This window comes from Magallana gigas, chromosome 5 (genome assembly GCF_963853765.1).
Source record: "Magallana gigas chromosome 5, xbMagGiga1.1, whole genome shotgun sequence".
Taxonomy (NCBI): domain Eukaryota; kingdom Metazoa; phylum Mollusca; class Bivalvia; order Ostreida; family Ostreidae; genus Magallana; species Magallana gigas.
This window is the reverse complement of record NC_088857.1, coordinates 22738453-22751642: the sequence shown is the minus strand read 5'-3', so window position 1 is coordinate 22751642 and position 13190 is coordinate 22738453. Positions and strand designations below refer to the sequence as shown.

At 33.1% G+C, this 13190-nt stretch overlaps 1 protein-coding gene across 2 annotated transcripts; it reads left to right on the top strand.

Annotated features, from left to right (window-relative positions):
* Positions 1-2022: 2022 nt before the first annotated feature.
* Positions 2023-10356, top strand: LOC105322691 (endoplasmic reticulum-Golgi intermediate compartment protein 2). Of its 2 annotated transcripts, none has more exons than XM_011421537.4 (11): positions 2023-2148; positions 3313-3480; positions 3806-3914; positions 4244-4290; positions 5529-5751; positions 6212-6307; positions 7993-8051; positions 8294-8392; positions 8616-8716; positions 8883-9045; positions 9350-10356. In XM_011421537.4, the coding sequence occupies exons 2-11, from the start codon at positions 3366-3368 to the stop codon at positions 9529-9531; spliced, it is 1194 nt and encodes a 397-aa protein (XP_011419839.3). In that variant the 5' UTR covers positions 2023-2148; positions 3313-3365; the 3' UTR covers positions 9532-10356. The 2 variants fall into 2 exon arrangements, with proteins under 2 accessions (XP_011419839.3, XP_065940874.1); XM_066084802.1 differs by lacking the exon at positions 2023-2148 and adding an exon at positions 2623-2748.
* Positions 10357-13190: the final 2834 nt, after the last annotated feature.

The window sequence follows — 13190 nt, the reverse complement described above, 5'->3', positions numbered from 1 at the left end:
TAGGCTACCGTAAAAGATCCCTTTTTTCAAGCTGTTTTTTTTTATCTGCTAATTAGTATTCAACATCAATAAACAGTTTCTAGCATTTGGTACATTCATTTTAGGTCTAAGCTTTGAAAATTTAAAATGTAAACATTAGCTTTTGGTTAACTATTAGAAATGCATCACTGAAGCATTGTAACCATAAAAAACCAGAAAAATTAATTTTGACCAAAATCGTGACCCTGCCCCTTTAAAGTGCATTTATCCTTTTGAATTTTAAATCACGATTAAAACAAAATTTAACAATTCAGGGGTGTGTAATTATTTTTTGATTTTTTAAAATAAATTTTAGATATCAAGGAAAACTGCAAATAGAAAAAGTCGAAATTGACATGGCAAGGACATAATAAAACAGCAGATACATCTATGTAAATGTAATGATATAACTGTCTCCAAGTTGGATGTACAAACTATGATATAATGGGTTTTTTTTCTCAAGAATTGGTTTTATTGGTTTCAAACTTAAACTAGTAATTGCTTATGTGCCATTTATTTGATATTTTCATCGGTATATGTCTGCTTAATAATATGATTGTTGTAACTATGTCAAAAAACTCCGCGTTTTACAGGCCCATGACCCGTGTTCTTCAGAGCCAATTCAATTTTTTAGCTCCGCGTTCGTACGATCCAATTTTTATCGACCCTGTTCCCTTAACATGCTCATAATTGATTACAAAATTAAGATGGTGACTTGAGATAGAATGTAGATTTATGATTATGACAGATTTGTATTCTTTAAAATTGCGTTGAAATGGCGTTGAACGATCAAGCTCGTTATTTAAATATTTTTGTTTACAAATTAATATTCATATCGACGATTTTGATGTCTAAACACAAACAGCGGTAAAATTTCTTTCTCAAATTGTTAGAATTTTGTACCATTTGAAGGCTTAATCATATCTATTTATGCCGATTTTAACCTAAAATTTTTAACATTACAATATGTATATCAAAAAGAAAACGCACTCAATTTGTACAGTAAATGACTAAAAATTAAATTAAAAGAAATGAACCCAGTATCTACCCAAGTTATACTCGTATAACCTGGGTTGGAGAAATTTACGCTCTTGTCATGATGTAAATTTTGAATTTACCGGGTGCATGGCAGTACATACAAAATTTACAAGTTGTCATGTTGTAAATTTGTATTGACTGCCACCCGGTAAATTCAAAATTTACAACATGATACTTTTTAATAATTCGCTTCGCGGGTTATAAAGCGTAAACTGTCCCAACCCATGCTATACTCCGTAACTCGTATAACTTCGGTAGACATTGACTATCTAGAGTTCATTTCTTAAATAGTTGTATTACCGGTAACTGCATATGGAACAAGATTTTAAATATCACTCACCGTATCTGAAGCTATAAAAATGACATCGTCTGTTGTAAGAATATTTGCAGGCACGTAGCATCAGGGGGGGCCAGGGGGGGGGGGGGGCCTGGCCCCCCCACTTTTTCTCGCAGCAACGAATTTTTAAAATTTACATATAAAAAAAATGAATTATAATGGAGTTGGCCCCCCCACTTTTTTGGAAGTTAGTAAAAAATTGATATGAAAATTAGGAAAGGAGTAGTCAAATTGAAGGTCATTCTTCCCCCCCCCCTCCCCCCCCCCCCCCCCCCACGGATTAGGAATTTCATGATTTGGATGGAAAAAAATTTTGGTAGGGAAGAATTTTTTTTTGGAAGTATAGTTGAGTCTACCCCCCCCCTCCCCCCCCCCCCCCCCCCCCCCCCCCCACGGATTAGGATTTTGAAGATTTTTGGAAACTTTAAATTTCCTTTTTTTTTTTTTTTTTCCTTGTCAAGATTTTTTGGATGGGTCTGGCCCCCCCACTTTCAAAAACGATGCTACGTGCCTGGATATTTGTTATCATATTTAATATTAGACATAAATTATATTTTTTGTATACGAGTTGGCTTTCGGTTTTAAAGCATACCGGGAACTTTGACCTGTATACGAGTTGGCCTGTGTACGACTTGTTCGGACTCCTATCTTGAAACGTGTACTTCCGTTCTGACAACTTCCTGTTATTTGTGCTTGGGAGATTGACTGAAAAAGTTGCTTCAGCGAAAATATAGAAAAGCCTCAGGGCTCTTGATGTAAGCAGAATGAACATTAACATTGTAATACAACTTTTCCAGTGTTTCTATGCAAAAACAAGTAGATTAAAAGAATCTTTCTCACATTTGGGTTTACATCTTCGAGGAAATTCGAGTTTTCGAGAGATTAGCAGGCTGATTGTGACGTCTTTAGGCTAGCTTTTAGAAGATAATGTGTTTGCTATGAAAATTCAATTCTGATTAATCTTTCCTTGCCTTGCTACTGCAAACGGTGTTCAATTTTCAACTGAATAAGCATTGTTTACGCCCCTGTTTAAATGGCTTAACTCATATTGTGCCGTCATGTGTTTCCGATAGTCTATTCTCTTTATCAGGTTGGGACCAATCGCCCAAATTGGATATAAATTTAAAGTGCAAAAAAATAATATTTGTTGACTTTGAATTTATTTAAATGTTAATCCGTACAGTTTGGATACCTGATCCAGATAGCTCAGTTGGTAGAGCACCTGACTGGAGATTCGGGGGTGTGAGTTCGAATCTTGGTCAGGTCCTACATTATTTATCCCATCTCCTGACATTTAGGGCCGTGACCTACCCCTGGAATCTGAGCTGATCTATGAGGGCAAAGATCATTTAAGGGTGAGGAATGTGACGGTCAGACTGGTTCTAATTCTGGCGCCAAGTAGCTCATATAGTAGAGCACCTGACTAGAGATTCAGAGGGCCCAGGTTCGAATCTCATTCTCGTCCGACATTATTTCTCCCCATCTCGTTACATATGCATACATTTTTGAATGTTTTAAAATTAAAACTCCCCATAGAGTCATTTGAGAGCTGTACATCAGCTTGCACTTTTTGTGCATCAGCATCAAGCTCAATAAGGATGATGATTGAAAATGCACTCAAAATGATTAGTTCAATAGGATATGAAATTGCAATTATCAATATTTAGAATAACATGTAGTAGCAAAATTGAAGTAGGTTAGACACTCAGATATATATACTGATTTTAAAAGCAACTTTCTAATTGTGAATTATGCAGACTGTCCTGAGATTTGGTAAGGGGGTCAGTCCAATGCACTCCGCTGTGTGGAACAAAAACTCGGCCGAGATTATTAAAAGAGAGTTTGAATTGAATAAGATATATTGATATATATGGTAAAAACTTTTTTAAACTAGAAACAATTTTTTCTTTATTAATTAGATATAATGGCACCTTGGCATTTCTGAGACAAATTGTAAAAGACTTGAGGAGACATGAGGCGTCTGAATGTAGCAAGTAAGAAGCAGGCCATTAAGGTTGTGACAGAACTAGATGCATTTCCGAAAGTGTTGGATGATTGTCAGGAGAAAACGGCATCGGGAGGAGGAAGTCAGTATTTGCAAATATCATTCAACCCCTTTATAATATGATATATTATAGAGCCAATTTACAAGCTTTCTGTAGTCATTAACTTTAATATTTACAAACTTTTTTCTGTAATAATTATATGATAATATTATAATAAGTCTTATTTTATCTATACTGAAAAGACAATAGCCTTGATGAGAATAAATGAACTATATTTATCTCCTATACTTGAGAGCAATTTAACATAAACTATTTCTTGTAGTTCATTTGTAATCTACCCTAATTCCCTTTCAGACTCTTTGCCATCATGTGGTTCTTATTCTTTGATCTCCTTTCTCTCTTGTAGTTTCCATAGCAGTGTTTCTGTGTATTTTCATTCTGATTGTGTCAGAAATAATATACTACTCAACAACAGAGCTCAAGTTTGAATATAAAGTTGATACTGGGATTGATGGGTAAGACAATAATTATAGATGATTAAAAAAACATCATTATGCATATACTATTGAACCATTTTTTTTTTCATGTTCGTTGGTAGCCAAAAGTTTTCCTGGCTCATTGGGACTTAATTTCATGGTAGCAAGTTCAAGATAATTTTAATAATTTTAATAATTTAAAACAAATGCTTGTATACAAGTTCATTGGGATGTAAATTTGTGGGCAAGGGTTACCCACAAAAGCCACAAACAATGATTATTCCACAGTATACACAAAATGTAATTTTATCAAACAATTCCTCTTATTCTTTGACAGATTGTCTTAATGATGTTTTCATTTCTTTTAGAAAATTAAAGCTCAACATAGATATGACTGTTGCAATGAAATGTCATGGTATGTACAAAAGAATACTGTAATAATTCATTAATAATGTTCATACAAGCAACCTTTCCAAGAAAAGGATTGGGGATTAAAAATTTATCAAAATTTATCAACAAATTTCAAATACTGTATGCACATTAACAGAATTAATTATGTAAGGACAATATTTACTCTGCTTGGCTTATTTTGACACCTCACATGAAAAAGTTATCTTTAAAGATAAAAATAAACACAAAGTTGGTACTAAGATCCCTAAATACCAGACTCAACTCTTAAATTGAAATTTTAGGCCACCCATGTTGCTCAGGTGACCTATTGCATTTGGTCTTAATCCGTCATCATGGGTTAACAGTTTCACACTTTAAGCTCACTGGGACGAAATTGAGGGGAGCTTATACTATACCGTCGGCATCTGGACCTGGTTAAAGTTTTTGTTGCAGGTTCTGTATCTAAGTTATAACTTGTCCTTTATTCACCAAAATTGCATGAAGGATGCATCTGGACCTACTTATGAACTTAAAAGACTTTTAGAGCAGGTGCCTGCTGATGTTTATATCTAAGTTAATACTGGTCCTAACTTACCAAACTTGCATGGATGGTGCGTCTCCTGATACTGATGCACCTGACAGGCTTGAATGCTGAATTTGAGCCATAGGTTTCGGATGCTGGATGAGGTTTATTTTTTTGGAACAGGTCACATGTTTAATAGATGAAAGTATGGTACTATTTCAAAGTTGCATTGATGATTAAACTATATTATAAATGAATGGCAGAGGTAGCTTCAGATGCAGAGCCTGATCTTAATTATCAAGGATGCTAAAAAAACTCCTACCTCACTCAAACTTGCTTGATAGATGTGTTTGTTATTAAATGATATAACATGATTACTATGATATAGTATTGTATGATATGATACACTATTGTTTTTCATGATACAATATTATATCAAATATTTATATTGTAAAAAATTATATGACACAAAATGATTTGGTATCAAATAATGTATAATGAAAAATTTTTTATCACATGATACAATATTGTTTTGTATGATATTGTTATATATATTATTATATCATATGATATGTTACAATATTGTGATTCTTATGTGGTATGATATTGTATCACTTGATAATTATCTATTAAGGCCTCTTGTTTCTTTCAAATCCCTGAAGACACTGAGGTGTTTTTCCCACCCTTCAAAGTATAATTGTACATTTCAAACAAGATTTTTTTAATTTTTTTTAAATTAGCGATAGGAGCAGATGTTCTTGATGTAACTGGTCAAGATACACATGGTTTTGGGGAGTTAAAATACGAGGAAACTCACTTTGAATTGAGTCCAAACCAAAGGCACTATCATGAGACAGTTCAAGAAATCAGCGAGTTTCTGAGATCCGAGTATCACGCTCTTCAGGATGTGATGTGGATGTCAAGGGGGTTAATTGCCACATATAAATCTGGGATGCCTAAAAGGTATGTATCTTAAGTTTTGAAACTTTGGTATCAGTAGAAAATAATTGGATTCCATAGGAAGCATTTCAATTATAAGTGTAATTCTTTTGCAGGATAAATGTACATTAATTTTTACTTGTACATTTATTTATGAAATGCATAAACAGTGTATTGATGATAAATCAATAGTTGAAAGGACTGAGCAAAAGTTGAGAGTATGATTATTTCCTGTCGTAATAGTAAATGAGGAAATATTTTCTTCTTTTGTTTGCAAAAAATTAGTGAAAATGTTATGTATGACCTGGCTTCCATAAATGTTTTCTGGGTTTTAATTTTAGGGTTATATTCTTTTTTGTATTTCCCCATTCTCCAACATGGTAAAGGGGCATGGTTACTAAGTAAAAATTATTCTAAAGTATTTCTAATAGTATTTTTGTTGTCATTAACAATTATTTCCCTCATGCTGTCTACATTTACACAGGGAGATTCCTGCAGAGGGGGAACCAGATGCCTGCCGAGTTTACGGTTCACTTGAGGTCAATAAAGTGGCCGGAAATTTTCACATCACAGCCGGAAAGTATGTTATTTGATTTTGTGATAAATTAATCGTAACTTTTCATTAATCTTGTCAGAAATAAGAATAAGCCTGCTACTGCTCACGTGGGTTTAAGGGCTGTAGCAAATTCCCAACCTTTTCACTCTCCATACACTCACTGGCTGTTGGCCAGCTCTATTGATCATTCTCACAAAGTCATAATTGATGCCTCATTCCTATTAGTTACTTTTATGATTTTTGAAGAAAATCCATCCAACCACTAAATTCAGAACTGTAGCTCTAAAGGAAATTCGGATAGACAGACTGTGGAGCTACAGGTTGATCCATATGAAAAACTGTATATTTATTGTGTACAAAATGTTGCGCGTGGTTTTGAACTTAATAACCTATGCTTTGTCCCAAGTTTCTGCTTCAACCAGTTTTTGGATAACATATCGAGAATCGTTAATACCTTTGTTCCTAAACTACATTCATTCACTAGCCAGATTATCTGTCCTGAAACGCCCCCTCTACTTCTTCAGGTTTTAATACACAACCAAAAATAGAAAATCTATGGTGATTTTGCATTTCATAGGAATTATATATAAATATCTTCAAATCTTTTTCAAAAAAAACATTTGCCTAGAAAAGCTGTAACTTTTTTGAAAGCAACTTCAGACAGTGAAGATTCAAATTTGTTCAATTAAAATCTTTAGGAGTAGGGTCGGGCCACATTGGGGATCCAGTTGTACAAAGGAAAACATTTTAATTATTCACAAAAACTGAAATGTTATTATACATGCTTGTATATCCAATCATTTTTACATATTGTTGATTCTTTAAAATTGTTTAAACTTTTGCCGCTGGATGATTGTTTAGGGTCTTTTTGAGAACTGCAATGCTGATTGTGATATGACTATAAAATCAGCCTGTTAGAAAATGGAATTGATTATAAATATAAGAATATCCAGGGGGTACCGGAGTGATGTGGCCCTTGGGCCTTTTGTTATGCCTCCTGTCAGTTTGTCGCTATATATTCAATACTCATCTATTTTCGTATAGTATACAAAAGGTTTGGTCCCCCACGAATAATGATGATTCCACAGTACTGTATACAGGGTTATATTTGCCCTGTGTTATTTTTTGCCCTTCTACACTTGCAAATGGCTTCGCTCAGTCTTGATTTTGCCCAGATACATTTGTGTTAAAAGAGATATAATTGAGACGATATAATCGAGACATTAGAATTGCCCAGTCTTAAATTAGCCAACTGACAGCAAGGGCTAAAGGGGCGAAAATAAAACTGATTCCCTGCATACAGTATTAATATTAACAATTCAGAAACAAGCTTTAAACATTTTTACTTTGAATATTGGATATATATATGGATTGAAATTAAGAATAGTTTGTAAGCTTTGTACATGTAACTTTTCATCTATAAATAAAGGGGAGTTTGTGATATAATTATGCATATTATTATACAGTATATCCGGGTTTTTTTCGCGTGTCACAAAATTTTTGAAAATGGGGAAACTGTGTAGCATTTTCAGTTTGTGCCAGTCATTTTTTGCGATATAAAAAGATTCTTATAGAAAAATAATACAGAATATAATTTCTGCGTATTCAATAGTTTGCGATTTAAAAGACATCGCAAAAAAAGCGAAAAAATTAGATTATCGCGAAAATGACAGGATATACGGTATACACATTTATTGTGCCTGTTTCAGATCAGTTCCAGTTTTTCCAAGAGGACATGCTCATATATCCATGATGGTACATGAAAAAGGTAAATCTAAAATTGTTTATATCCTGTCTGAGTATCTGAAATTCGGAATCTTGATTCTTAGATATGATAAGAATATACCTTAGTGAATTTTTATGCAGATGTACAGATTCAATTATGTCATTGATCTCCTGCCTGATTATTGTGCTTCAATGTGAAGATAATTTTTATGATATTAGGGGACTGTATATAAATCTTCTATTCTGTGACTTTGGAAAAATAGACTTTATTTTGATCTTTTCAAGAATACAACTTTTCCCATCGAATTGATCACTTTTCATTTGGAGAAACAGTGAAAGGTATCATTAATCCACTGGATGGAGAGGAGCAAGTCTCATCTGACAGTATGTTCATTTAATGTGCATTTACAAGCTCTATTATTTAGGATATGTTGAAGTCTAGTTATTTTCTTAAATGCACATATCGGTATATCCAGTTTCACAAGTTAATTTTTGTTAAGTTCATCATTGCTGTGCAAAAATTCCAACTTTGCCACCTTGTTTTCCGATCATATGTCCAGTAGGTAGAGAAAATGTTAAATCTTTCTATTCTTTTGTTTCTTTGTAGATTTCCATGTTTTCAACTACTTCATAAAAATTGTTCCCACAGAAGTGCGAACGTACGCAGCAGGCAATATTGACACGTATCAGTTCTCTGTCACACAGAGGGTAAGGGAGACAACTTTGATCCAACCTCACACTGCATCTAACTTGAACAGTGATATAAGCATCACATGTAAAGTTTACAAATGCTGAGTAATTCTCCATTCAAAGAGAATGACAATGTTTTTATAACAACATCAAAAGATTTGAGGTTTTTTTTATTGTCTTTTAGAACAGGACGATAAACCATAGTAAAGGGAGCCATGGCGTGCCAGGAATATTTGTGAAGTACGACCTTAATGCACTCAAAATACGTGTTGTAGAAAAACATAGACCTTTTAGTCAGTTCCTTATTCGTTTATGTGGAATTGTGGGAGGAATATTTGCTGTCTCAGGTGAGCTTTATTCAAATTGCAACAGTTTGCAAAATTTCTCTTCATTACTGTAAAAGAGATGTCAATTTTATTACAGGTATACCAATTACTTGCCGTGAAACATTTAAACCAGTTATCAAACTTTTTTTGCTAAATGACTGTAATTTTTAGCAAATAAGAGAGAAAAAAAAATCAATGTTTGTCTTACTAGAATTTTGATACATAGTCTATGAAAATTGATTTCTATGAAAACATTCATATCTTCTGATCTTTGATATATATATATAAAATTCCTAATTCTTTACCTTAATTGCTTCTGTTTTAGGAATGTTTCACAACTGGACAGAATTTTTTGTGGAGGTTGTTTGTTGTAAATTCAAGCTTGGGAAGCATGAAACCAAAGACATCATTACAAATAATAGTGGAGGCTCTGCCCCTGCATCACTGACGGAGAATACACCCAATAATCTTCCAAATGTTAACCTTTACTCCTCCCCCAACAGTTGACCTCAACTTGTTGGAACCAGGAAGGGAAGTTCATGCTGCTATGCAGACACATTGCAGGAATTAAACCATCTGTTTTATTTCAGAAATATTCTCAATCTGCTTCTGAATCAATTAATTTTATCTACTAATATGTCAGCCATTTATCTTCAAATCAGCTGCATTTAATTTTGTTAAATCTTTGGATTCCTAGAAGTGTTTGCATTTCATTACATCAGTAGTATTGTTACATAGCGGTTTAATTTCGTTAAAGTTTTAAAATTTTTAAACTTGCTCAAAGGCGTTAGTTTTGGTTGTTCAAGATGATACATCTGTCATGTTTATTGGGCGCATACCTTTATTGCTTTTGTTAACATCTTCACAATGTAATAATGTTTTAATAGGTTGAACTGTTCATATGAATAATACCATGAATTATACGATTCAATGTCAGTGTGTTTTTAATTTCAAGCATCAACTAGTTGTTTATAGATGTTCAATATAGACAAAGGTATGCATGTTTAGTTTACCAAAACCAACTGTGCCATATGCGGTGAAATCCACAGCTGTTTAGTATTGATCTACATCATGCATCAACTGAAGGGCATCATGATAAAATGTTAAGGGATATATACAAATGTATAAAGGGATTCTTGCATTTATTTTCTGTTGACTCTATTACTTTCTGAAAGCTTTGATGAATTTTACCCTCTTTTTTTTTTTTTTTTTTTTAATTTAGTCATATTACACGTGTATCAAGCAGTGAGAGTGATTAAGCCTTGATAATATCATAATAAAGACATAAAATGCAATATATTTAACACTCCTCAGTGCATCTACTGTTTTATTTTTTTAAAAAATCAAAACAATTAAATTCAAATTAGTATTTGTTTTATCAATAGCTTTATATTAAATGTTTGGGAATTTATTGTCTACTTGTTCTTACTTGTGATGAAATATTAAGGTGAGCTACTGATAATATATGACTGCCGTCATGAGAAAAGGGCCTTTATCTTTTGATGTCACAGTGCTTGGAAAACGAGGTCAAAGTAGCGGCATAAAGTCGATAAAATTGCCGTTTTATATATAAACACTACATGTACGACATTTACAACTAATAACATGCATTGACGTACAATTCATCTTCATCGATGATGTTTTCTCAGCTTTTCTTTTTTATACAAGAAACAAATTTCGATGATACTGAAGTCAATGTTTATGGGCTTTTGTTACACTGTACAGCAATAAAAAAAATCCGAGAATCGCGATATTTCTTCTCTCTTTTTTTTTTTTTTGGAAATTGATAATCACTTGGCCGATATATTCAATGAGAGAGAGAGAGATTTATTCATTCAGCGTGTAACATCAATAATAAGAAAATTAAATTTAGTCAACATGTAAAAATGTTACTACTCACTGAGTATAAGCTATATTAGTACGTTTATCGGCACTGTACTATATCTATTGCAATAAATTGGCATGATTAATGCAGAAGTCTTATTGAAAGTTGCATGCAATCTGCATTTTGAAAAAAGAAATGTGAATGATGCTTATATATAATTAATAGGGATGGCTAGCCGGTTGAGCGACTAATTGGTCGGAACGATGGTAACCGGTTACAAATTTTGTAATCGGTTAGAAAAAAAAAAATCGGAAAATATTTTTAAAAACCAACATCAAAAACTAAGAACGTTCATAATTTTAAGTTTTCATACATCTGTACGAGCTTTAGTTTGGAGATATTATTGATTTCCTCCTAGCTTAGTTAAAGGAATGTGAACTGGAGTTGTTAGATATACGAGCATTAGATATACCGACAGTTTTAAAATTACATTCCTGTTTCTGCTAGATGATTTACCATTGATTACATGCGACCCGACCCGATATTAGCGAAGACCACCCCTCCCTCTCCCCCACCCCCACCCCCCCCCCCCCCCCCTCCCTAAAAATGTAGAGCTGAACAATCGTTGGACTTTCTAGCAGCGTTTCAAGACAAGCTGAACGAATCGGAAAGTGAAATGTTGAAATATATAAATGAAATGGAACGCGAAACTTTGATCCTCCCAAATAATGGTCTTAAGATTAAATACTGCTTCTAAATCTTGCTGGTCCAGCAAGAAAATATTTATCAATACCAAGTACATCAGCCACCTAAAAGGATATTTTCTACGGCAGACACATCGAAGTCGATTATCATCTGTCATTATAGATCAGATAGTAGTAATATTTTTGAAACAAATACTGACACGAAAATGCTGATATTGCTAGCTAATTAAGGGTAACAATGCAGCATGACTATCGAAAAATATTTGTCCATGGTGTTTAATGCATCCGTTACACGTGTGTTACTATTTTCTCTGTTTTAAATGAAATTAAGTCATTGATCTTGACCATAAAAGTAAATTAACATACTTTGTCTCTTCTTGCACGGAAAAATAAAATTTATTTGAGAATGATATAAAAAAGTATGTTTCCAAAAAGTAATTTCTGATTTGATTAACCGTTTCATCGGTCGGGACGTTATACGATTAACCGATTGCCATCCCTAATAATTAATTATTCTTACTTCATGCGATTTTAATGTTTTAAAAAAACACCTCCGAAATATAAACATACATGTGTATATAAGACACATTACGAATCATGTAATACCAGAAAACAGTGGTGTTGACAGGGTGTATAGGTGAAACTCAGTACACTAATACAAAGAAGCTGTGATTGTCACTTTAACTTATGAAATTCCCAAAATATATTATATAAACAATTTTTGCTAAGAATGGGCGAGATTGGACGTACCTAAAAAGTCTAAAACATGCATACATGTAAGGCGATGACTTGATTAAAAAGAAGTGTAGATACAGCACGTGGGATATTATAAAATTTAACGAGCTCATGAATACTTTTAATGTAGAAAAACTAAAAAACTTGTCAATATTTATTAAGAAAATTTTCAAAGTCTGTTCTTCCAGAAACCAACTTTAACAACCTATTGTATTGTGATTTTAACCTTTTTTTGTCATCATTACTCCTACTGTACATGTGATCCTTGACTGTGTTCGTGTACATTTGTATATATACTGGTTTTGAACCTCAAATACCAGTGAACTGGTCTTGAGCGAATAAAGAATTGAAAATTGAGATAGGATAACTTTTGTATTTTGTTGGTCTATCGTATTTGATACCCTTAATAAGGTAGGGAGGAGTATATTTAAACAAACATGAACAAAAGGTAGCAATCAATACCGAAAAAAATGAACGTAACCCGCGTTCTGTAATGTGGCTATCTTTATAGCCCGCAAAAAGCATTTTATTGTTCATATTTACATCTTTCTTTGTGTAAATTAATGAATTGAATTGATTGTAATAAGTAACCAGTATGCTAGATGAAAAATGAAAAAGCAATTAACATGAGGTTCTATATGTTGTTTTGTATTCAAATTATGCTTTTATGAACAGAACAATGCTTTTGTAATCATTTAGAACAGCTGTGGAACTGCGCAACTGCAGATTAAAACAATCTGGGCTGAATGTGACAGACATGGTATACCATCTCTATACCAATTGCAATAGTTTTATTTTAGTTCTATAAGGGTTTTTTTTATTCTCTTTAGAAGTAGGATATGTGCTCCAAAAATAATTGTCTTAAATAAAAAATATACATATATTTTTCAATGAAATATAAC

Coding starts and splice junctions, on each gene's coding strand:
- LOC105322691 (XM_011421537.4), top strand. CDS start 3,366: ATGAGGCGTCTGAATGTAGCAAGTAAGAAGCAGGCCATTAAGGTTGTG. Junction 5,752..6,211: donor AAATCTGGGATGCCTAAAAG/GTATGTATCTTA, acceptor ACATTTACACAG/GGAGATTCCTGCAGAGGGGG. Junction 9,046..9,349: donor AGGAATATTTGCTGTCTCAG/GTGAGCTTTATT, acceptor CTTCTGTTTTAG/GAATGTTTCACAACTGGACA.